The 25,456-nt window shown below is 39.6% G+C and overlaps 1 protein-coding gene across 50 annotated transcripts in view; it reads right to left on the bottom strand.

Annotated features, from left to right (window-relative positions):
* Positions 1-1,157: 1,157 nt before the first annotated feature.
* LOC103723575 (uncharacterized) overlaps positions 1,158-25,456 on the bottom strand; it is a 112,224-nt gene continuing 87,925 nt past the window's right edge. For 26 of the 50 annotated variants that reach the window (XM_088717468.2, XM_088717460.2, XM_088717448.2 and 23 more), the window contains 8 exons: positions 19,018-19,111; positions 8,212-8,248; positions 8,043-8,100; positions 5,671-5,781; positions 2,841-2,908; positions 1,949-2,015; positions 1,792-1,860; positions 1,158-1,704 (listed from right to left, as the gene is read on the bottom strand). In XM_088717468.2, the coding sequence (XP_088573594.2) occupies positions 1,615-1,704; positions 1,792-1,860; positions 1,949-2,015; positions 2,841-2,908; positions 5,671-5,781; positions 8,043-8,100; positions 8,212-8,248; positions 19,018-19,111 (594 nt within the window). In that variant the 3' untranslated portion in view covers positions 1,158-1,614. The remainder of the gene's footprint in view (positions 1,705-1,791; positions 1,861-1,948; positions 2,016-2,840; positions 2,909-5,670; positions 5,782-8,042; positions 8,101-8,211; positions 8,249-19,017; positions 19,112-25,456) is intronic. The other 24 variants (XM_088717481.2, XM_088717477.2, XM_088717454.2 and 21 more) reach the window with 2 other exon arrangements.

Below are 25,456 nucleotides of genomic sequence, written 5' to 3' on the forward strand. Positions count from 1 at the left end.
TTCTTCGGCAGTTCGGCCCTTCCCTAATCCCTAGTTACCTTCTCTACCGGCAGCCGGGAGGCTCGACCGTCGACGGCTTGAGGCTCGACGCCTCGACCGCCCCTGCTTCGGACTCCGGAGTCCGGATCTCCTCTCCAGCTCTGCTCGCCGTCCTCGGCTCCTCCGGGCTCCGGGCTCCGGCTCCTCGGCTCCGTCCTCGGCTCCGGGCCTCCGGCTTCGGCCTCCGGGCTCCGGCCTCCGGCTCCTTCGACCTCCGCCCCTCCGGGCTCCGCCGCTCCGGCCTCGTCGCCTTGTCGGCTCCTCCCGACTCCCGTCCTCCACTCGGAGTGGAGCATCATTCGGCAGCTCGGCTATTCCCAAATCCCAAATCCCAAAGGGCAACGGCAGCCAAAATCAAATCCCAGGCTTAGGCTAAGGGTAAGTTTTAATATTTTATATTGACTAATCACTATTCACTATTCACTATTCACTAATTATTTCATGAAAGTATTTGTTGATTGTTGTTTTTATTTTCTAATAGTTCTGTGAATCTGTGATTACCGAACAATTATATATAAATAGGGTTTCTTTCATATGCCATATTGTTGTTATTGGCTTATTGCATTCAGAGCCACTTGAAATTCTTCTACATCTTCCTCTGCTTGCACAGGATAAGGTATGTATTTTCTCTGATAGCTTATTAATTGAAGATTATTGTCCTTGCTGCTGCTGTTATTTTTTTGTTCTGTGCCTGTATGTGGGAGTTGAGGTGTGAAGTGAGGATGGCGCCAACACTAGTGACAGCATAAGCTTTTATTAGAAAAATAAGTTTCTACCCTTCTTAGTAACTCCAAATGGTTGGTAAATAGACGATTCCTAAAGTATATTGCACTTATTTTTTTTTTATTATTTAAAATAAAAAATAAAAAAAGGCTTTTTTCAGCAAGTTCGCCTTAGGCCTCCAAATGCATTGAGCCGCCCCTGGTGAGGGCAGCCTGAGCAACCAAAATCTTGCACAATATGCAGTCTAAATTAATTTTTGATGAAGCTACCAAGAATATAACATCACAAAGTTGTGTTGTACTGCTTGATTGCATTAAGTTGGGCGTGCAGTTTGATAACTAATTATTTGTTTATTTTTGCTTGCTGTTTCATACACATTGCATTTTGGAGAGGTCTCGACAGAATATTAGAAATTCTTATTGCATCCTTCAGAAAATCCCAGTCCAGAACCCATACCGCGATCAAAATCAGAAACCATAACCATACAAGTTTAGCACTTTTTCTTCCTGGTGACACTTAAAATTACTCCTTTCTCTAGAGCAAGATAACTATCTCACTGCTTGTTGAATTGATATTGGATCGATTTCTCCCCATTTTCTAATAGAACAATGCTGTCATCAATTTTCGCGACCCGAAAGTGCGACTTTTCTGGAAGACATGGAGCAGCGGAGCACCATTGATGGATTCTTGATGTTTCAAGCTCAATCTTTTTCTCTTTTCTTGTACATTATGATCTGGTTTCTAGTTTTACATGATGAAACAAGCTACATAAGCATTATTGCGAGCCAAAAAAAAAAGGTCAATAAATGTAACACGGGTCCGCATAATGAGATTGGCCAAGTTAGAAATTGATTAGCTTTGCTGAGTTGACGTTGTTGGCTGAATTTCTTGTCTGTTGACTTGTATGAACCTTGAAGGAGGGCCACAAATGCTCAACACCACCTGCACACAACCAAGCAATAATTAATACAAGCTTCACTAATCTCCGGGATGACCATATTATAGAAAGGGTTTATTTCAATAACTTACTGGTAGGAAGACGAGTCCATGCAGAAAACCAATAAGCACCAGTGCCAGATACATTTGAAAGTAATAAACCTGCAAGATCGCCGTCAAACAGCTGAGATTTAAAACTGGTGGTTTCTAGGTCAAATATAAAATTAGAAATCCAGAGTTCAATAGAAACCACAAAGACTTCTGATCTTGAGAAACGTAAGACAATCACTCCAACTAGCTTTGTCAGTGTAATTCCACTGCAAGAAAAGAGAAAACAAGTATTAGAATGGCTTCAAGATTGTAGATAATAAAGGACTCAATTGAATACATGAAGGACAAAAAATAAACTCAAAATACATTATATTTCAGTAAATGAATCATCTCATACATTCCTTGGCAATCTTCAATATCTCTGAAATGCTACCAAAGTTCTATGTTTCTGATTATGGTTCTGATGCTTCTGACAGTACTGCAGAATGGGCAGCTTGGAAAAGCGAATGCGTCATTTGAATGCAATTGTCAAATTCTCCGATGATGGATGTTTGGATTCATGGGTTTGAATCAAGCTAAGGTGTGCAGACTTCAGCACAAATTTGGAATACCTCTCATGAAAGGGAAAAAAAAGGAAAAAGGAAAAGAAACAGAGCAGGAGAAAAACTATGTTTTGTCTGGGGAATTTTTTGGAGAACAAAAACAAAGAATTAACTGGGTAAGATCAAAGTGCATCAATTTGATAGCTAATACTTTTTGTAGCCAATCAATTTGAAACTTCTCTAATCAAAGTGCATCTCTTGGTAAGATCATAACGGAGGGCATTGTATGGAAATGATGCTACTTTCTTTCTGACATGGGATTACAGGAGCTACAATTATAACTTCTCTTGATAATTAAATATATTAAACTAGTTGAGTCAGACAACAGTGAATCTATTCCTGGAGCAGGAACTGTTGGAGATAAATAAAGATTTCAACGAAGGAACTACCATCAGCAGTTTCCTTCTCGAGTATCATAATTATTTGGTTTACTAGTATGCTGTTTTACTGGATGGCAGCTACAAAACAAAGAAGCAAATAACATCTTACCTGAATACAGAAGCACCCATGGTACTCAGAGCCTCTTTGACCCTCGTCTGCCTATCCCCATTGCTGACCTGTGACCAGCAGAATATTAACTCGAAAGGAAGAAGGTATCTAAAGATAAATGCTTAGGAAGCAGGTATGGGAATGAGTTTCTAGAGAAATTCTGAAGTGGGTGCAACATCCTATATAGAAGAAATTTCTATCTACTATGGACTTCTTAATTGCCAGTAAAGCCCTAGCCTTGTATAAATTATACCATCAGAACTGAATAGCAGTATCATCTGTAGTGTCATTAGGTTGTTGAATCTATGGCTCAGTAATCTTACCATCCATGCTCAATCGCAGTTAATGGTCATGTCATGACTCAAACCCAATCAATAACTCAAATCATGCAATCAGTTTCCAGTTTTATAGCCTAATAATGATCCAAGCATTATTAATCCAATTTGATAACTCAAGTTGGCTGTAGTTTTCAGTCTGGTAACCTGATGGATCTAAACATAATTGATTCATTAACCAACAAATGAGATTTATATTGAGAGCAAACGGATATGATGATACTGCACCTACCCTACCACCAAGCGCTGTTTCTCTCTCATCAATAAATATTTTATTGACCCCTCCTTTCCCTTCTAGAAGTTCCCACCTCTACTCTCATCCACCCAGTCATCCTCAACATCAATATGCCATTACCTATGCTCCCTCTTATCCTCTACTGGTGCCCCCCTTTGTTATCATCCACCACCTTCTCCACCTTTCTTTTCCTTAACTCCTCTCTATCATCCTCAAAGCCCAATGTCCCTTCACTTTCCTCACCCTTAACCCTCTTTACACCTCCACAAACCTTGCAACTCCCTTCCTCCCAATGAAACCTCTCTCTCGGGCCCCACGCACACCCCCCGCCCCCCCCAAATTACCAAACCCTCCTTAATCCATGAGTTAAATGATGCATGCCAGGCAGCATACCATCTCATTAAATGACCAATGTACTAGGGTAATCCAGCATAACTTCGAGGATGCTAGACCCAACTAATACATTGAAGACAGTCAGACTATTGAAGACCAACATCCCAGATAGCAGTCAAAAGAAAAAGAAGAGCTCAGTGAAGTCAAAGAATAAAATCACTTCTTTTCTATCAGATTGAGTTAGCTTTCCATATTGTCAAACGAAGTCTAGGTAAGGAAGATATCACCAAAAAATTGATAAGGTGCCGCTGTAGTGAATTCAGTGGTAGTGATATCAAATATCAATTGACACTTAATTTCTACCTCAAGATGCCTAGGAAATCACGTAATTGTCAATTGGCATGGATAATCAATATTTTGGTTTCCGTTGTTAGTAATCTTAGTCCTACTCAGGTTCTTAGTCCTACACATCTATTCCTCCATTGTGAGCATAAATTTGAGTTAAAGAAGAATGTAGAATTTCTTTCTTAATTATTATTGTGCAGCATCAGGCCATTCGTGATTAATCTGAGACAAGTACTTGATGAGAGGCTATGCTCCTTCAATCAAATTCAGATTAAGGTATTGGTGTGAGGCTGGGATCCTTGTATCAAAGCCTTTTGAAGCCAAAGGTGCAAAGCTAAAGTTTCGGAAATTATGCTACTTGGACCCTCATGACCATCTCGAAGAATCTGTGTCAGATCTTATCGACAAGTCAGACATGTATTAGACGCCTAAATACTCAACAAAACTCTTTGATGGTATCTTTCACAAATTGGTACATACTCAGATGCTTTCATTGATAATTCTGATCCTCGATAATGACATCAGAATTAAGCTCTTATTCCTTTGGGGAATTTGTCAAATATGTACGCATAAAAATAACGTTGCAGAAAGTCATGTTTCTTATATTCTAAAAATAATTTAGGAGTTTGAATAAGAGGCATGTTTGTCGAAAGCCATATTTGAATGTTGTTTTCATAATATTGAAAGTATAGTTTATTTATGTTCCGTGAATGTTCCTATATCCCCTTTTTATCATCTTCCTGAGATGCTTGAATATGTCTATGAACGTCATACCCATATCCAGACAACACTGAGAGAAATAAGAGGTACAATGCCTATTGGATATCTCATCATAAAGAATATCACCTTTCTTTTCAACAGTCAATTTTTTGGCTTTTGCAATTTTTTAATTTAATTCACTTTCCTGACATTTGTATATAATTTTCTTGCAGATACTCTATATGTTATGGGCTACAGGACTTCATATACTCGCCTATATCATTTAAGTTTCACTCATATATCTAAAACCAAAACCAAAATGCTTCAGTTTCATTTGAAGGAAACAGAAAACTAGATCTAGTTTCAGAGTTTTGGTCATAACTAGTTTCTAAGGCCAAATGAGGAAAGCATTTTCTCTACACCAAACTTAAGTTCTGAGTTTTCAGAGGATCTAGATGAAACCATAATAGAATATGTTATGAATAAAAAATTGAAATTACTTGTCCACGGGCTTAGGTAGGATGCAAAAACTTTTTCATACAAATCACATACCTGGTTAGAAACTACTAATTTCATATGTCTGAATTATGAAATACAGGTAATTCTTACAGTTGCATGCCCAAGTAGTGCAAGGAACAGCCTACAATCTCTGTAAATATATATATACACACACACACACACACACACATCAAATATATGCAAGTCTATATTCGTACTCCAAAAATGATTTATTGAAAACGGTCATATTAGTATAAAGACATCGTCATTGCTGGATTGTGTAGACCAAAACAACAGAACTGAAGTTGTGATAAAGAATAACACAACCTATATTATGAATGTAAACTATTAGCATCACTGTGTGATAAATGAGAGAGAGACTAACCGAGAATGCATGTGTGATATGCACACAAAACTCAACAGCAATTCCTATTGACATGACAAGGTTTACAACAGAAACTGCATTCAGTTGGATCTCCAGGATAGCCATCACTCCCTGCCAGGATATGTAATGTTAGCATATGGAAAAACTAACTTTTGCAGTAGATATCATCATAAAAAACAAGCAAAGAATTCAAAATCAAGAGCCAATTACAATAAATGTTACAAGGAGTCATAAGATACATGTGAATATAGATATTTTAGATGTCTGTAAGTGATATATTGTATTTTGTGATATGCTACAGATATGAAATAGAACCGGTAGGCACCATCTGAACATAATCCATAAGTGAAGTAGAAATAAACTTCCATAACAAAAAGGCTAATCCATAATATGTTGAGATGGAGCTCTTCACAGGAAATCAGGCATATTTCGTTCATAAATTGAAGTTAAACACTCGGCACTACAGATGATTAGTATCATTTTAATAAGTGAAACTCTATAAGTATTATGAGTATGACAGACATAATGCAAAGAAAAGGTGGAAAACATTTCGATAGGATAAAATTTAAGAATACAAATATGTCGACTCGACATTTTCCTTGAGTAGCAATGGATCACTGGCAAAAAATATCAAAAAAGAAATCCTGAACAATTGAACAAAGATCACATTTCAATAACCCAGATGAACAAGTTTGGTTGAGATTTTTCAGTCATCTAACCACTATCTGAATGCCTCACAAACATGAATTCGATACTTTTTAAAAAGAACAAGTTGTACTAGGCTTTTTACAGAAGAAATACCTATACAATCTTTAGCTTCAAAAAAGTGAAAAACCATACCTAGAAACAATACATTTATATATCACTTTGTTTATCTGAATAAGCCCCACAATTGTAACCACTTATAAGTCCATTATGAAAGTAATTTGATGCATTAGACGTTAACTATAGATTGGTTGTAGACATGTTTACTACATCTGCATCCCTAGCCTATTCCTTTGATATTCATAATTTCAACTTAAAGTTAATGGTACATGAGACATCACATGGCAAGTAGACCAGTTGTTTCCGATGATATATTGATTTGACAACAATGATTGTAATTCAACTCTTCTCTCAATTGTATATCATCACAAGGACCATTGCCTTCAGACTCCTTGGACTTTTTAAATTTTTAAAGCTTAACTACTATATGCTAAGATCCATTTCTTTTTGTCTACCCAAACACACTCTTGCATTCTTCTAATATAATTGCAATATTACTTGACCAGGTAAGTTAATCAGATCCATAGGTTATTCAAAATTCATGCAAGATAAGTATAAAGATACCTACATTTGTTGCCCTACTATGGAAAGTTCCATTGTGTACAGACAGCCTGTCACAGGACTACGTTCTCATAATATATTAGATTTCACCAAGTGCAATTCATTAACTTCTGGTTCCCTGCCCACTTAGAATTATCAGGTATAATTGAGACAAACAGTCATCTTTTCATTGTGAAAAGGTCCCTGAAATTTGCTAAGTTAGCGCATCTTAAGTGAAAACTACCAACATGTTACATATAAAGTCTTCATGTAGGGAATGAAGTGAGCCACATTAGAGATCCTAACAAAAAGCACCTGAAAAGGTTCTTATTTGCCCAATAAATAACCTAAATTGAGCTCTTATTCTCATTTCCCTATGGAGCAATGGACATGAGCAGAACTGATGTAGATCTGATCTAGGAGACTGAATATACAATAAGAGAGTTTATATTTGAAATTTCATATTTGAAAGTTTAAATGAATCCTAAAGTTACTTCAGATTTTCTATACAGAAGAGCTGCTATTGGGAACAAAACTATGCTCCTGATGGAAACTATTTCCAAGACTTGAGGTGATTCCTCCTGTCCAGCCCAAACTGAGGGGGGATGGGGGAGTATTTGGACATAGAAAAGAAGTAGTCGTATTGACTATTCATCATCAGCAATGATTGCGCTCCTCTCTTTTCTCTCTCCTGTTCTCCCTCTCCCCCGCCTCCTCTACTATGTCGGTACGGGCCCAGCACAGAATAGTACGGGGGTGTACCAACCCGTGCTGCCGGACAACCAGTCCGGGCCCTGGTTCCGGCACAGCAAACCTTGTTCAAAATAATCTAGTATAGAAAAACTAGGTTACACAAGCCTCACAAATACTTGCATAAATAGGTCTTGATTGGGGTAAACATTATTTTCATGAGAATACATACCAAAGGTCTGGTAGCTTTAGTTACAAATATCAATGATTGCAAAAGTAACAATTATAATTTCGGCAAAACATTTGGTTGGTCATCCATTTATAGATGAGTAGAAAGAACTTAAAAATAATATTTGGAGTTGCTAGTTGGAAGTTACCATCATATCAACAACAATCATTGCCAACACTATTAAAATGATTGTAGAAGTCCATAAGCTGCAACCAATAATGTATGCATCGAGAAATGAGAACTCAAAAGTCAGCAACAGCACTTAAAAAATAAAATTCATGGGACAATCTTAGATTTTTGGTATGAGTGCCGCAGACCTGCAGGTGATGACCAGACAAACAAGAAACACAGCACCTATTACAATAGGAAAGCTTGTTAGTGCCTTATGCATAAAATTCTCCAACTTATCAAAAAAATCTCTAATCATTCTCAATTCCACAAACAAAACATTTGTTCTCAGTTCATATGGATTAATAAAGAAATCATGCTCTATGGACACTAGTGAATGTTTCAAATAATTAATTTTTCTTACTTATGCAATTTATGAAAGGACTATTCTCAAACATCTCCAAATTTTGCCCATTCATCTGTATGTTTTACTTTCTTTCTGATCTGATTATCTATTCTTCTATAGTTAAATCTACACCACTTCCTGGATTTCTTCTTAATTCTTTCCATATTATGAATTTTTGTCAATAGAAAATAATCATGAAACCAGATTTTTTACTAAGGTCAAGTGCATGTGAAGTTTGACACGATCTTCTAATATAATGTTGATGATGATATGAGTGCAACAGGCCAGGACCTCATCCAGAAAAAGCCTAGCTGGAAGTTATTAATTGGGGTCATTGATCTTGCTTAAGTGCCTGACACCTCCCTAACACATGCCCAATATAGAAACAAACACACAATGATCTTGCTAGCATAGGTCCTCACAATGAGGGTTTGTAACTGCTAGAAATGAGATAAGCTTGATTAAATTTTTGTTTTAAATTGTATATCTTTCGTAAAGTTATAGTAAATTGAATATTTTTATAAATGAAAAGAAAATGAAGATCTAGATCAGCTATAAATATCGAATAGGGCATTATAGGTTTCTTATTTTGCTACCCAAATTTCAATTGATTTGGGGTAGAAGTTTTACTTAGGAGTCCAAGTTTGTTAGGGATTAGATGCCTCAAGTATCCTATTTTGCTTCTCCATGTTGTTGAATGAGAAGCAATATGAATCTCTAAATATATTGAGATCTAGGGCCATCTAAACTCAGATTAGCAAAATTGGCTTATAGGCTTTTGGAGGGCTTGATCCCTTGGAAGTGATTGAATATCCTTCCTTTACCACTATTCTCTTCTTTCTTTTTACTTTGCTCAAAACACCGTATATAGAGAACCGGGTTCCCATGAGGTTGTAACATATCCAAGGACCTCACCCAAAAATGCTAACTAGAAGGTACCCGAGATATATAAGTACCCAAGATAAACCGATTGCATAGCTGATGTGAAACTAAACACACACATACATGGGTCCTTACATACTCTCCCCATTGAAGCCCTGACATACTCGTTAGGCTAATGGTTTGAATCATGGTATCCATACCGGACCGGTCCGGTTTCTGATCGGTTCGATACAGTGGTGGAAAATGGTTCTAGCCCCTATGGGCCAGAATCAAGAGATACGGAGGGCGTACCAGTGCGAACCGGACCGGTTCTCACTGCTACAAGCTCGGTACCACCTTGTATCGGTGCGAACTAGACCAGTTCCACCGTTACGCCTTCGAGCATGCCATAGAATGGCATTTAATGTTGTCCACAGTATGCTGCAGCGCGTTGTTGCCGGTTCAGTACCGGTTCGACTGGTACCGAATCAGTCCAGTAGGCAACCGATATGCCTACCGGTATCGAATCGGTCTGGTAGGCGACCGATACGCTTACTGGCACTGATTCGGTATAACTTGGTTTGAATCAAGAAAGGCTAAATTGAACTGAACCGAGCAATTTAGGTTGTACTAAGCTAAACTAGCCAAGAATCGAAACGGCTCGGGCGGTCGGGCCGGTTCAGCCTTGTTCAGTCTTTTCAAAACCCTTGAGACCCCTTGTTTGGTCTTTTAAATGCTCTCAAGACCCGTTCTGAGCTCCATTGCGTATCCCAAGTGCTCCCAACCCTCCCATTGAAACCCTAGAAGGTCCTCTCTCCCTTCTGGCTCTCCCTCTCTCTCTCTCCCTGCAGCCCTACACAATCCCGAGCCCCCTTTTCTTCGTTGCTTGGCTACTGCCACCGGTATGGCAGATTCCATGAATGGGGAAATCGAGATCCCAAGCCCCCCGTCCTTCATTCCTTGGCTAGGAGGGCATTGCCGAGGCTACGGAGGTGCTTGGAACTCAAATGGAAGGTTCTCTCTCTCCCTCCCTCTTCCTCTTTTGGTATGTCTTGGAATAGAATGGCATGGACCAGTACCATACCATACTGGTCACCGATAGGTACAGGCCCTGATACCGATTTGGCGGACCTTGGTCCAAATTCATTCAAATCCAATCACAAGTTCCACAAATCCAATCTAGACCCATGTTGCAAGGGCTGGATCCACTCTGATACCACTTAAAACAACCTAGGCACCCAAAAAGGCTAAACACATGCCTAAACACGATGTGGGACTAAACACATGCCTCCAAGGATCCTTACAAAGGCTATGCTTGTTAAAACCTCACCACTTAATATTTAGGAAATAAGCATATTTCAGAAGGGGAGGGATGTCGTCGAAGCAAAAAGTGTTGCTTCAAGAGCAATAAAACATGATTTCATATAAATTGACAATGACCCTTAAGAATATAAAAGCTACGATAGGTGACTGATTGTGGTAATTCCTAGCAACTCTAGTGCCTTTCATAATGCCGTAGTGAAGCATTCAATGAAAATAAACCATTATGAGCAACTGTCAAGTAAGATTCAAGAAACAATCAAAGCATTCACTTGACTGATATGAACTTAATGACCTATCCATATAGGTACAATACCACTGCCAACATTATCCACCATCTGTTCCATAGAGGTGGAAATCAGATGTGTTGGGTTTGGTTAGAGGTCAGCTCACGTGTGACATAAGACCATCAAACCTCTATCTAAGACTTGACTCAACTCAATATTAACCCAAGCTCCTTAACCTACACTCAACATGATCTCAATTTTTTAAGCTTGGGTTCAAAATTAGGTTGGTTCGGGCTAGAATGGGTTGATTAGGTCAGAAGTCATTTTGAAGGATTAATTAAACTGATCAGATCAAAGTATTTAACCATGATAGATTAATTGTACTACTAAGCATTAAAGTAGCAGCAAATGAGCTAAGAAACACTGTGAAATTAGAAGTTTAAAAGCTATAAGTTTTAAAAGGAAAACATTGATCAATAAATTAGTACAATAAATAAAAATACATTTATATTATATAAATACATAATATATAGGATTTGGTTTAGGTAGTGTCAACTGCTCTGGGGTAGGCAATTAGAGGAGTGCATTAAAGATTACCAATTAAACCAATTGGTAATACCAATTGATTTACCAATTGAACATGGGGTTGCAGACCACCTCAATGTAGAAGGCACGGCCAGCATAAGGGAAGGCAAGATGCTGTGATGAGGAACAGTAATGGGTATATGATGGCAATAAAGGATGGAAACCAAAACAATAATCATCAAGCTTTATCCCAACTATTTTGGGTTGGCTTTACCTCAACTTATCCATTCTAGTTTTACCACATATCCATCTTGACATCATGGCCTATACTCGCTTTTCAGAACCTTCATTCTTGCCTATTATTCAGAGACATATGATGTCGCAAGCCTAACTGTTGTTCTATAAAATTTCTGTTTAAGTCACATGATACCCTAAAAGCATCTTGGCACTTCATCCAACAATCATTATCATGTTACATATATCTTTGTTTATCCACAATACTTTGTATAATGATCCCAGATAATGAAATTTATCATTCTGTAATAACTCTTTCTCATCAATCTTAATTGGAACCCTATCTTCTCTATTTTCACCAAAATTGCATTCCCTATTCTCTGTCCTTTTTCGACTAATTTTTAAGCCTTTGTTCTTTAAAGCTTTCAACTAATTTTTAAGCCTTTGTTCTCTAAAGCTTTCTTACTCAAGTCCAATTTAGCATTTATCTCCTTTTCCCATCAACCAACACTATATTTTCTGCAGATTGTATACACCAAGGCACATCTTCCCAAATCTTAGCTATAAGCTCATCCATAACCATAATAGTGTAAAAAGGTAGGACTTATCATTGATCTGTGCTGCAATTCTATTGTGATTGGAATATAATTGTTTTACCATCAACCTAACACTTGTCATAAGTCTAATATCCATATCTTTAATGATTTCAATGTACCATTTATAGATGGCAGACGCCTTATCATAAGCTTTTTTTAAGTCAATTCAATAACCTTATCATAAGCTTTCCTTTTAAAAGCCTAACAAATTACCTTTATTGGCACCATGGTTTGCCGTACCGGCCCGAACCGGATGGTATGGGACATACTGTACCATACTGGTTCTGTACTGGTACCTGGTACGTGTGGCGTACCAACACTCGATACACTGAAAAAATCTCATACCTGATGTCGGACAGCAAGGAAAGAAAGAAAGATAGAAGGAGAGAAGAGGAGAAATAGGAAAGAAGAGAGGAGGGAGAAAAAAAAACTAGGCTTCGCACCTAGCCTCGGTCAGGGTTTCACATGCCAGAGCTAAAAGAACGGAATCACAATTTCATTCATAGCATAACCCTAAATGATGTACGGTCCAACATATTTATAAGATCCAAAAAATGCAAAAGATCCCTAAAAAGAAACTAGTCTCATAAAAGACCCTCAAAATAATGAAATACCAAAATAAACCCTAAAGGTTGTTACATAACAAAATACCCTAATAAGCCCAAATAACATAAAATCACTCGAAAATAAATCAAACTGGTTGGACCATCCTCCTACGGCGACCGTAGACCTGAGTGACGGGTGACCTGGCACTAGTGTTCGCACCAATACCGTACCACATTGACACAGTGCTAGTGTGCACCAGTATAGGGTCCGGTACTGGGATGGCGAACCTTGGTTGGCACATTATCATAATAAGCTTCCTCAAAGTCAATAAAGGTCTTATATAGACTTTGCTTTTCCATATTTTTCTATCTATTGCCTAACTAAGAAGATAACCTCAATTGATTATCTTTTAGACATAAATGCAAATTGGTAATATGAGATTATCAAAGCTTTGCTCACTTGCCCATTTCCATCCATGATCGAACATTGTACCTTTTTTATATTAGAATGGTATGGTAACTTCATGATACCACTACTGACAATACATACCAAAACTGATGCTTCCAAAAAATTGAAAAAACATCAGTACCAAGTACCAACCAAGGTACGCTGAACCGGTACCGATTGGCGTACTGATGGCGACCTGGACCGAGTCGGTACCTGTTCGGGCCGTACCGAACTGGTACTGACCCAGTCCGCAGCGGGAGCATGCCAGCGCTCGTCTCGCGCAGTTCCTAGCGCGGCCGGGCGCGCTGCCCCGCGTGCGCGGGACGCACTTCCACGTGTTTCCCTGCGCTTCCACAGGCAAGGCCGCGTGCACGGAATGTGTTTCCCCGCACGGGATGCATGCAGCCGCGTTCCTCTTTTTTGTTCTTTTGTTCTTTTCTTTTTCTTTTCCTTCTCTTCTTCCTTCTTCCGGAATCTTCTTCTTCCTTCTCTTTTCTTCTCCTCTCTCCTCCTCTCTTCTCTCTTTCCCCCTTCTCCTGCGAGCAAGGAAGGGCATTTCCTCGTGCGAGGCCCAGTACTGGTACGTCTTCTTTTTCTCTTTTTATTCTCTTTTTTCTTCTCTTCTTCCTCTTCTTCTTCCTCTTTCTTCCTCTTCTTTCCTGTTCTTCTTTCCCACGCATGGGGGGCACTGCCCCACGCGTACCAGTGCGAACCGGACTAGGTCGCACCGGTACGCAGCGAAAACTAGTCGAACCATTTTCCATGGCTAAACTGCACCGGTTGGCCCCGGTACTAGTACAGTACGTGCTGAACCGACTGGTACGCACCGGTTCAACATACCATGGTACCAACCAAGGTTCGCCATGTTGGTACTGAAGCCTGTATTGATTGGCCGGCGGCATGGTTCGGTACGCCCCCATGTCATTCCTGTTGGGCCCATACCAACACAGAGAAGAGGACGAGGGAGAGGGAGGATGGGAGAGAGGAAAAGAGAGAAAGATATGGGGGGAGGAAAGGAGAGAAAACATGCTTTGGAGGGGTGCTGAAGGGCCATAAAGGGCTAGAGCAGGGGTCCGAAGAGCGGAGCCCCTCCTCCGGCACCTTTTGGAACCCCTCCAGCGGCCCTCCCCCCTCTCCCTCTTCCTCTTCCTTCCTCCCCTTCTCTCTTTCTTTCTTTCCTTCTGCTTCTCCTCCTCCTGCTAGTTTCTCATTTTGAATGTCGGAACCGTCTCGGTCCACCGCCGGCATAGCTCAGTACGCCCCGAATCAAGTGGTTTGAGATGATTCCACATTTTTTGGTACCAACAGTACAATTGGCATCACTGACACATATTAGTACAGACCGATATAGACTGTTATAGCTGATACATACCAATATAGCTGTACCCATAGTACACTACCGTTGAAATCGGATGATACAGAGCATACCGTAGTATACCGATATATGGTACGAGTGGGTGTACCGACACTTAGTAGGCCGAACTGGACTTGTAATGTACCATCCCAACATAGTAATACTGTGGCACTAGTACAGGTCCGATACCGAGATGGTGTACCTTGGCTGTACCTATACTGGTGCTCGTAGTGCACCAGAACGGTATGGAACCGATCATATCATCCCATACCATTCGAGTGATTTTTGAAACCATGCTTCACAGAACGACTTATAAGCTTAATTCCCAATAATTGGAGTAAGGATGTACATGTAACAACCCATGACCTCACCTAAAATGGCGCCGAAAGGTATTATTTGGGTTTCTTGATTCTGTTTAAGAACCCAAGATCTACCCAGCGAATAATCGATGTGGGACTAAACACAAGCCCGCATAGGTCCTCACATACTTCCTCCATTTAAGCTCTGATGTCCTCGTTAGGCTAAGATTCAAATCCATTCAAATCTAATCACAAACACCACGATCGGCTCGTAGTCAACCCCAATAAAACTATGCTGCAGTATCCTCTAGTCCACAAAGTTGTAGACTGTGTCAGCTCTAATACCATTTATAACAATCCAGAATCTCACCTAAAATGGCCAGAAGGTATTATTTGGGTTTCTTGATCCTGTATAAGTGCCCAAAATGACTCCGTGGCCTCTCCGCTTTGAGGAAGACGAAGCAAGGGCTTCTCCTCAGGCCTCGGGCTGAAGTCGGTTAGGCTTGCCAACTTCAGCCCAATATAGGCCATTTTGGGCCTGTCCTCACAGTACATTCTCCAATCATATGGTATTTTTTTGGTTTTCAAAATCTCATCATCTAAGGTAACAGGCTAAGTTAGCTCAATATCTTTCATGCTTTTCCAAACTTCAATGTGTTTCATCTGGATGGAGTGCCTTACACTTTTTACATCCTTTTCAAAGCAACCACCCCCTCAATTTTATGAATATACAAAAAGAACCTTGACAAATCTATATTTTTCTTCAGTAAGAATTATCTAATGAATTTCTCATTTAAAAAACATCTCTATCTTTTCTAATTTATTTATCTTTTACTAAAAACCTATTATCCTCATTCTTTATGTATTTAACAATGGTCAATATCCTTAGGTTTCTGATGAAGATCCAAAAACATGTTATGATGTATTAAAGAATGCACCGTAGGGACTTTTTCTTAAAGTTTCTTGTTGTCAATTTTTTTTGGATGTTTCTTTCCTTTTATTTATTTATAACTTTTAGAGGGTCATTTAGAAATAAGGGATGAAATTAAAAGATCCCATATTTTATTTCAGTAGCTTGATGAACAAGTTAATGTACCGGTACTATTTATGACACTATTCATGCTATTAAAACTATGAAATGAAACCACATTTTATTGGGTAGTTTAGGGATTTAAAAGTCTTGTTCGCATTTTTTATTTATTTAAATGAGTCATGTATTGGGATTTTATGCATAATATTAATGGATTAATGAAGAGGAGCGAGGGAGGGGGAATGTAAGAAGCCACTATGGAAAAGGAAACAAAACATTAGGAAAAAGAAAGAAGAAACAACTATTGTTTTCCTCCAGTTGAAAGCAAAGCCTCTCTTCTCCTTCAACTATCAAAAGAGGAGGAAAATGAACAAGGCAACAAGAAAACAAAGAAAATAGAACAAAAACTAGGAAATGTCGAGAAACTAAATATCAATGGGTTACCGACTTCACTTAGTTTCTTCAAAATAAAAAAGAAGCGCCCTCTAGGACCCTTAATTCTAATGAAACAAGGGAATTGGAGGATGGAGCCCTTCCTTGCCTCTCCACGACCCTCCGTAGCCCTTCGCCGGAATCCTCCAGCCCTCCCCCCTCTCTCTTTGTCTTTCCTCTCCCGTTCTCCATCTCTTTCGCCCTCTTTGCTTTGTCAGTATGGGCCCAGCATGGAATAGTAGGTACAAGTACAAGGTGGGTTTTTTTCGGATATTTGACCCGTCCTAATCCCTAATAGAACTCGTTTAGCAAATCTTGTAGAGTTTGGATGGATATGGGGTTTGCCCCTCAAGTACCCGCTACTTGAACACGATTATTCATAATATATATACATATTTTATAAAATTTTATAAAAATCTATATATTGTGGAGGGAGTTGAACCCCAAATATCAAGGACATCCAACCTCTACCTTTACCACTAAGCTACAAAATTTATTTGTATTTAGACTCTTTGCCAAATTATTTATACCCATTTTTACTTGATATTATTCCCTTATTTTTTTGTTTTTGTAATTCCGAGTCGAGTACCCAACTCGACCCGTATAACCCGATACAAATAAAGATTAATCGGGGGGGGGGGGGGGGAGGGAGGTTGTTATGTACCCGATGGATTTACCATATTTCGATGGGACGTGTTTGGGATTTTTGGACATTTTTAATCAGATTTGAAATGGCTTCGGGTAGTGGGATTTTAAATGGGTTCGAGTATGATAGGACAAATTTGTGGATACCCTACATGTTGCTATTCCTACAGAACGACATGGGGATGTATGAAGTATGAACTGTGCTACCGGGCAACTAGTATAGGCCCCGGTACTAGCATAGCTATCCATCGTCCCAGGCATGGCATGCCGTACCGTACCGGACGGTACCGGGCATACCGTACCATACCAGTTTGGTATCGGTACCGGTGCGGATGGCATATCGATATTTGGTATACCAAAAAAACTCCATATCGTACTGTACCAATACTATGCTAGTGTGGCACTGATATGGGGTCCGGTACTGAGATGACGAGCCAAGAATTGCCAAATCGGTACTGGTAGGTGTGCCGGTCAACCATCGGACCGGTTTGATACAAGTTCGGACTGATACCGAATCGGCCAAAAAGGTCATAGTGCGCACGTGGCACGCTGTGGCAGATCAAATCAGACTTGGTGCCGGTTCGCACCAATTCTTGGCCGAACCGGACGGAACCGGTCCGGTTTCGTTCGGTTCGCTCTTGTACCGAACGGTTTCGGCCCCATAGGGGCCGAAATCGTTTTCTATACCCAAACCAACCCAGTCAGAGACCGGACTGGTTCAGCACGGATTGAACCAGCCGGTATGGGCCGGTTCAACATTTCTTGCAGCGAACCTTGGTCCCAGATATGTCAACCACCGATGCTCTCTCTCCTCCCTTCCCCTCCTCTCCTCTCCTCTCCTTATCCTAAGCTCTGCCGACGACCATAGTAACCCACCACCACCCTCCCCGCTGCAACTCCCTCTCTTCTTCCCTCTTCCTCTCTCTCTAACCTTGCTTCTCTCCTTACCCTAAGCTCCGCCACCAATGATAGTAACCTTGCCTAAACTCCTTTCCTCTCTGAACTTCTTACCCTAAGCTACGCCACCACCACCCTCATCTAAACTCCCTCCCTCCTTCTCTCTCTAACCCCTGCCCACTCCTCTCCTTACTCTAAGCTCCGCCACCAACCATAGTAACCTACCACCACCCTCCTCGTGAAAACCTAGTCGAGCCAATAGTCTCCACTAAAAGCTCTTTCTCCCTCCCTCCTTTCTCCCTTTCTCTTCCTCCCTCTCCTTATTTTGGTACGTTCAGGCATGACACAGTACGGACCTATATCGTATTATACCAGTAAATGAAGACACGGGTCATGGTACTGGTTTGGTGATCCTTGCTCCACATTTCTAGGCACCTTATGAGTCGGATTTGTTGCCTCGATCCTTGGATGGCCAATCTAGTATCAAATAGAGGATCAGTATTAGCGTGGCCACCTAGGAGGTGCAATTTATAGACCATAGGGATGGGTGGTAGATTATATAGAAAGATGGAGTGATATATCTAGACTATGACCAGGATACTGATGTCTACGAGAGACATCGGTGCTCTATAAAATTTTAAATATTAGTCCATTTTTTATACTTGAAATCCATTTGACATACTATTTTGTATTCAATTATATGATAATCATGCATTCAATTATGTTACACAATTGGATTAATTCATCAATTATAGATGCTTGTTGAGAATGAAGACCTATATGGCATAAAAGACATCAAAACAACATTAGAATTGTAAATTAAACAACCATAATCAATGAAATATATGCTAAAAACATTAAAAAAAATAAAAAAAATAACAGTTGGTAAATAATAAAAAATAAAGGAAATGGTATATTGGTAAGGCACAAGTATGCCACCATGTACCATGTGTCTATACTGTATTGAACCGGTCACCGGTTGGTATGGTACCCAGTACTAGTTCGGCAAACCTTGATTAAGAGTATAGTTGCACACAAACTAAAAGGTCATTTACATTATTAAATATGAAAACAATCTATCAGACAAATCACTTAAAAATAGGAGAAAGTATGAAACATGCATTGACAATCACATTATGAGCTCCTTAATCGCAATTTGATAGTATTGTAGCTGAAAAAGTGTTGAGAATACAAACCAAGGCCAATAGAAATGTCAATCAAGGCTGTCTTCCATATATCAAGATACTGTTCAAAGAAAATATAGAACACCGAATATGGAAAGATTTGCATCTGCATCAAAAGATATGCATAAGTGCTTATGTAAATCTCATCATACTTTGTTGTAAACAAACAAAAAGCATCAAAAACACAATATATGAATATCCATATGATATTACATCTAAAAATTTCATCATCCTCTTCCAATTAAAAGGTTGACAAGACAACTATGACATTTATCTGGCCAAGTAGAATGTATTCATGCTATAACAACACTAAAATAATCAAATTAGTGGGAAAACTAGATTAAGAGCATGTAATGTATGACCAATTAGGGATGGCCTGCATAGGAATGGTAGGACATGAAGGCCTTTGGAAACAAAGGTTTAGGTCAACAAATCTGCTTGTCGTCTTGTTACCGAAAACACGGAAGAAAAGGTTTTTTCGGTGATTCTAACATTCAAGAAGGCCAAAAAAATTTCAACTTTACATCTTTAGATGAGGTATAGGTCCAAATCAAAAGTTGGTAGTAATTGGTGGTGGTCCATAGAATTTCTATAACAGAAGTCAGATTATGCAAACTAATGAAGAAAATATCAGGGAACTTGAGGTTCAGAAGAGTAGGAGCATCAATAATATCAATAGACATAAGAATTCAGAATGTTCCTTAATCCTTTCAAAACTGATCACATACAATGAACCTGACCTAAAGAAACCCTGTCATTCTTTCAAAACAAATCACCTCGAATGATTCTTCTTCCAGCCCCTATCTTATAGGTCCTTTTATACAATTTGCATGTCTAGTCTTGCAAAAAACATAAGGCTTAAAAACCAGAAACTAATCTTCTAATTATTTATTAAAATGAAAACATATTGATCGTAAGACCTACCCAACATATATAAAGTAAGATTTTTCACAACAATACTACTTGAAAAAATATTCTGTAATCTATTCTAATTTCTATAAGTTACCCAAATAAAAACTTCGAAAACAAAGAAACCAAATATATTCGACTATGTTCACTTGGTTACATTTAAGTATAAAGCTTGAGATCTATGGCACAAGGCACTTTTCTTGACATCAACCATGGTAAATTGGTGTTGACTTTTTAACATTGCTCGTATTGGATAAGAATTGACCAATCATATGAACTTCAGAATCAATGACAATAACAGAAAACAAACTCATGATAGGGTACTCAGAAAAATAACTTGGTGGGTTTTAAGAAGGAAGAGCATACATAAACAGTACATTAAAATAATTAAGGACATGCATATTGGGGCATTGACAAGCGTTAGGAGTCGTTGCATTACAACAAGTATATCTCCAGTTACTATAGAGTTGCATCAAGGATCAACATAATCTATATCTTTTTGTACTAATTATGGTTGAACTTAATGACAATATTCTAGAAGATACCATAATGTATGTTATTTGCAGATTATAGTGTGACTGATTGATGAAAAAATAATAATATTGGAAATGGAAATAAAGATATGATACCAATTATAATTAATGACCAATGGATTCTAAAAAGTGACTGATTTCGTTACTTAGGAATTAGGATCTTATAAACAAAATAAATGGGACATAGATGAAAATATATGTAATAAAATTTGAGCTGGTTGGATGAAGTGGAGAGGTTTACCTGGAATATTATGTAATAGCTGCATACCTTGGAGACTAACATAAATTTTTGTAGAATATTAAGGCCTACCATGTTGTATGGCTCAAAGTGCTCAAGATGAATGTAGTAGAAATGGGAATATATTTTAAAGTCGTCTCCAATATATGATGAGGACAAAGTGCCCAAGTTATGGCTTTTTTCATATTTATTTTGAAGGCGGTAACAAGAAAAGGAGTGAAGGATCTACGGCGACATGGGTGTAGGTTGTGAGGAAGGATATGAAATTTAAAATATCATAGGTAGTCCTAAATAGGAATATTTGGGGAATGAGGATCCTTAAACCCAACCCCTAATAGGTGGGAAAACACTAGATGGTTATTGTTGTAGTTAATTAGTGAGACCTGATAAAGAAGGAACATCAATTTGGTACAATAACAATGTTAGAGGCATGCAGGAAGGAGCAATAGAAAGTACAAAAACTATTTAACAAGAGACCAGGTAGTTCCTCTTGGAATAGGCCATGGCCAGCTTTGAATTCCCGTATTTACAGATGCCCAGGTGCAGTACCTACAAAAATGTAGGAGGCTACCTTGTGTAGTCTGTATTCGCTAGATAGCAGTGTTAGTTGTCGAGAAAAGATAAGATGCATATGTTATACTGATTATGCAATGTGAGTTTCATGTAAATAATAGTTTGGAAATCAAGCTGAACTGCTGAAGCAAAGCGAATTACTTGGTTTGAAACTTCAGAATATAAGAGGAATCGCATGTGTCAAACTTAATTTTTAAAAAAATTGCAGGAAAGTACATTTATTATCTTAGATCGACCTATTAGAGAATGAAAATATATGAAAAAAGTTGTCTCCAATAAGATCAAACCAAGATGGATGAGGTGATGAAATGATCTAAATACTATACCGTACCGGCACAAAACACACCTTCAAGTCGGTACAAGCTTTGCACCGCCCATATCAAGGCATACCGCCCTGTACCGAGGCATACCGAGGTGCATACTAAGATGGAAATTAAGAAAAATAGTTGGAGAACTATTTCGGCATAGAAGTATACCGTATCGTACCATACTGCACAGAACCGTACTATACTATACCGAATCGATAAGGTAGATACGGTATCCGGTACCAAGATTGCAGACCTTGGATCTAAGTGTTATGTAATATAAATATCGATATTATAAGGACATCATATTCAAAAATACCATGACAAGCAATATGATCAATACAAATTATTAGGCAATCACAAGGCCATTGGGCCCCAAGCATTAGATAGGAGCAAAATTACTTAGAATGTTAAAGCGGATTTAGAATAAAACTATGGAGCAGACTAACAACCATTGGATTTTACTAAGACAAGTTGAGGGAAAGTTAGTGAGATGGTTTGACATGCAACACAAACCAAAGGTGTTGCCACGACTAAGGTGTGTTTAAATTTGAAATGCTAGAAAATGAATAAAATAAATTAGCGACTTGGAGAATAGTAAGGATTTGTAATTCAAAGTCTTTCCATAGTACATGAACTAGCCTTTGATAGAAACAATAATTACCATTAATGCATATTATAGACTTAGAGAATAGTAGGGTAATGTAGTGGAAAATGAGCCTGGTGACATGGCATGATCCGATTGGTCCAACTCATAATTGATGTGGTGTTCTACACGGCCGAACCAAGTCTCCCTTGATCAAGCCAAGGAGAAGGATGAGAAGACCATATGATCACCGAGGTCAATGGCATACCTTCAGCTCAGCATCTTCCCTGAGTTGACCAAATCCTCTTACCTCGGTTGACGATTTTTCCACCCTATGCAAAAAGGCGCCCTCTCCATCACATCGGGAGTGAAGATTACCATAATAACCTCCCACAGTTGCACTGAATCTTTAGGCAATTATATCACAATCCCAAATAAGTACAACACAACTCCAAGCTATTAAGATACGATTCGCAGAAGATTCGAGATCCCATCTATAAAAATGCCATGAGCCCTTTGACATTATTACAATCATTGTTACTAAGCTCTTTATACCTTCTACTTCCTTTCTTCCCACCAAAAAATCCTCTTTGACTTAAGCATCGAAGGACCCGGTCAAAGCCAATCTAGCGAGTCACCTAACCCTTTTATTGCCTTGCAGATCCATGGAGGCAGCCTGCATCATCAATCTGAGGATCGACGCAATAGATTGGCATCCTTTGTGGGAACAAAGGAAGAAAAGCCATGAAGCTTAGAAAGGAACAACCGTCAAGTGTCCACCCAGCTGGACTCTGATGGCTCCCTACATATCCCTCAGAGACCTCAACAACCTTTATAGACTCTAGGAGCCATAAGAATTGAGCAGCTCAACCTGCTCATGAAGCAGTGCAAGTTCTCACAATGGCGATGCAGAATATGTAGCAGTAGGTCGTCAACCCCCCGGTTGACCAGTCGAACCATCAGGATGGCCTAGCGCAAAACAATAACCACCCTCATCCTAAGAACCTTGATGTTGGCCAGAGGCGCGGTTGCCTCAACTCTCCCTCTACTATAGCTTCTAGTCCCGACAATCCTTCTTTATGTCTGCCGAAAAAAGTCTTCAAGCGGGAGGTGGAACTCGAGCGGCAAATTAAGGAGATGAAAGACAAGATCAAAACCTTACAAGAGTGAAAGCCTGAAGCAAGGGGTTACATGGAGATGAAGAGCAAGCCTCCCTATACTAAAGAAATCATGGAGGAGCCCTTGTCGAAAAAAGCTTAAAATGCCCCAGTTTGACCATTACAATGGTACCAGGGATCCGATGGACCATGTTGAGAGCTTCAAAGCTCTCATGCTACTCTAAGGAGCAACTGACACTGTGATGTATCGGGCCTTCCCAACCACTCTCAGGAAGGTGACTCAACTCTTATATTCGAGTCTCTAACCAAGCTCGATTAGTTCCTCTGATTAGCTTAGCCGCCAATTTATTGGCTACATCATCAGTAATAGAAGGCAGAGGAAGACTTCGACCATCTTATTTGCTATCAAGCAGAGGAAAGATGAGTTCCTCCGAAGCTACATTAGCTAGTTTAACATTGAGATGATGGAGGTACGCGAGTTGGTCCACTCAATTGCAGTCGCCACAGTAATAAATAGGCTGAAGGGCTCATGCTTCAGCTTCATGCACGAGAAAAGGCCTCACAAAGATTTGGCCGAACTCCTATCATAGACAGATAAATACACTCATGTTGAGCAAGCCATAGCTACTCAGAAAGAGGTGGGAGGAGGAAAGAATGGAAAGACACACGAGAGTGGTAAAGAGAATGGCGAGCCGAGAAGAAAACAAATTCGAGAAGAAAGGAGCACCGCTCGACCGAGGAGTCCATCTTGGATGTTCAAGAGGTACACTTCTCTTAATGCTCTAAGAAACCAAATCTTGATGGACATTCAAGATTAGAGGAATTTGAGCTGGCCTCGAAAGATGAAGACTTTTGTTGAGAAGAGGGACATAAGAAGATACTACCTGTTCCACAACGATCATAGCCACAATGCTAAGGATTGCGTACAGCTAAAAGATGAGATTGTGACCCTCATTCAATGAGGGTACCTCAGCCGAGACACAGATGATCAGAGAAACTTTGGTCAAAACAGGCAAATCCATGAAAGGCAAGATAATTGATCACTTACTGAGGTAACGCCACTAACTCCAAAGGACTCATTGCTTAAAGATCCAGCCCTTCAACTAGCGATCAAATAGTTCAGATTGAAGAATCAGCTCAATGAAAAGAGGAAGCCATAGAATTAGAAGAGAGTGGAAGCCTTGCACTAAACTCGAAGAACTTATGCCAAATAACCAAGCCTGAGAAGTTCGGAGGGGTATCCATACCTCAAACATGAAAACATTGACAGCCTTAAGGCACATCATCAGTAAGAACCATCACACTGGATTTTGTATCCCTTGTTACTAACCATTAATAAAATTGTGTTTTAGTTCCTCCCTAATAACTGACCTGAAGGGCCAAAACGCCATAGGTTTCATGCATTCACAAAAGCTACCAAGCTTGAAGGCGGAGATAACTTTGTTTAGAAAAATCATAGCTGGGCCTAGGCTTGGATGAGAGAAGATTTATTCGGCCTAATCAACCGGGTGTTAGCACTTCAGAAGACCCAGCCGATTAGGGGTCCATTGGACACCAAAGAGAGCCATAGTCCAACCTTGGAGAAACGTAGTCCACCATGGTCGAACAATGCCAAGAACCAATGGTAAAGGCTTGTTGGCCACCAAAGAGGACCATTATCTAACCTTAGAAGGACCATAGTCCACCTTGATTGGACAACGATAAGAACTAGCGATAAATGTCCATGGGTCATCAAAGAGGACCCTTATCCAACCTCGGAAGGACCATAGTCCACCTTGATTGGACAATGCTAAGAACTAGCAGTAAAAGTCCGTTGGCCATCAAAGAGGACCATAGTCCAACCTCGAAAGGGCTGTAAGTTTCCTCAGCCGGACAACACCAAGAACCGAGGGTGAAGGCCCATGGCCATCCAAAAAGGCCTGTACACCACCCAAAAAAGCTCGTTGGCCACCTTGGAAGACTACAGTCCACCTCGACAAGACAACGTCGAGAATAGAGGATAGCTACTACATCCTTCAAGGCCCGTTGGCCACCTCAAAAGGACCACAATTTACCTTGGCCGAACAATGTCGAGAACTGAGGACATGTACTACAAATATCTCTCAAGGCCTGATGGCCTCCGAGGACTGAAGTCTACTATCTTGGTCTTTGATAGGATGATCTTAAATACTTCAAGCATATTCTAAAGG

This window comes from Phoenix dactylifera, chromosome 3 (assembly GCF_051530095.1).
Source record: "Phoenix dactylifera cultivar Ajwa chromosome 3, Ajwa_hap1_PhDact_Kaust_v1.1, whole genome shotgun sequence".
In the NCBI taxonomy this organism is placed as follows: domain Eukaryota; kingdom Viridiplantae; phylum Streptophyta; class Magnoliopsida; order Arecales; family Arecaceae; genus Phoenix; species Phoenix dactylifera.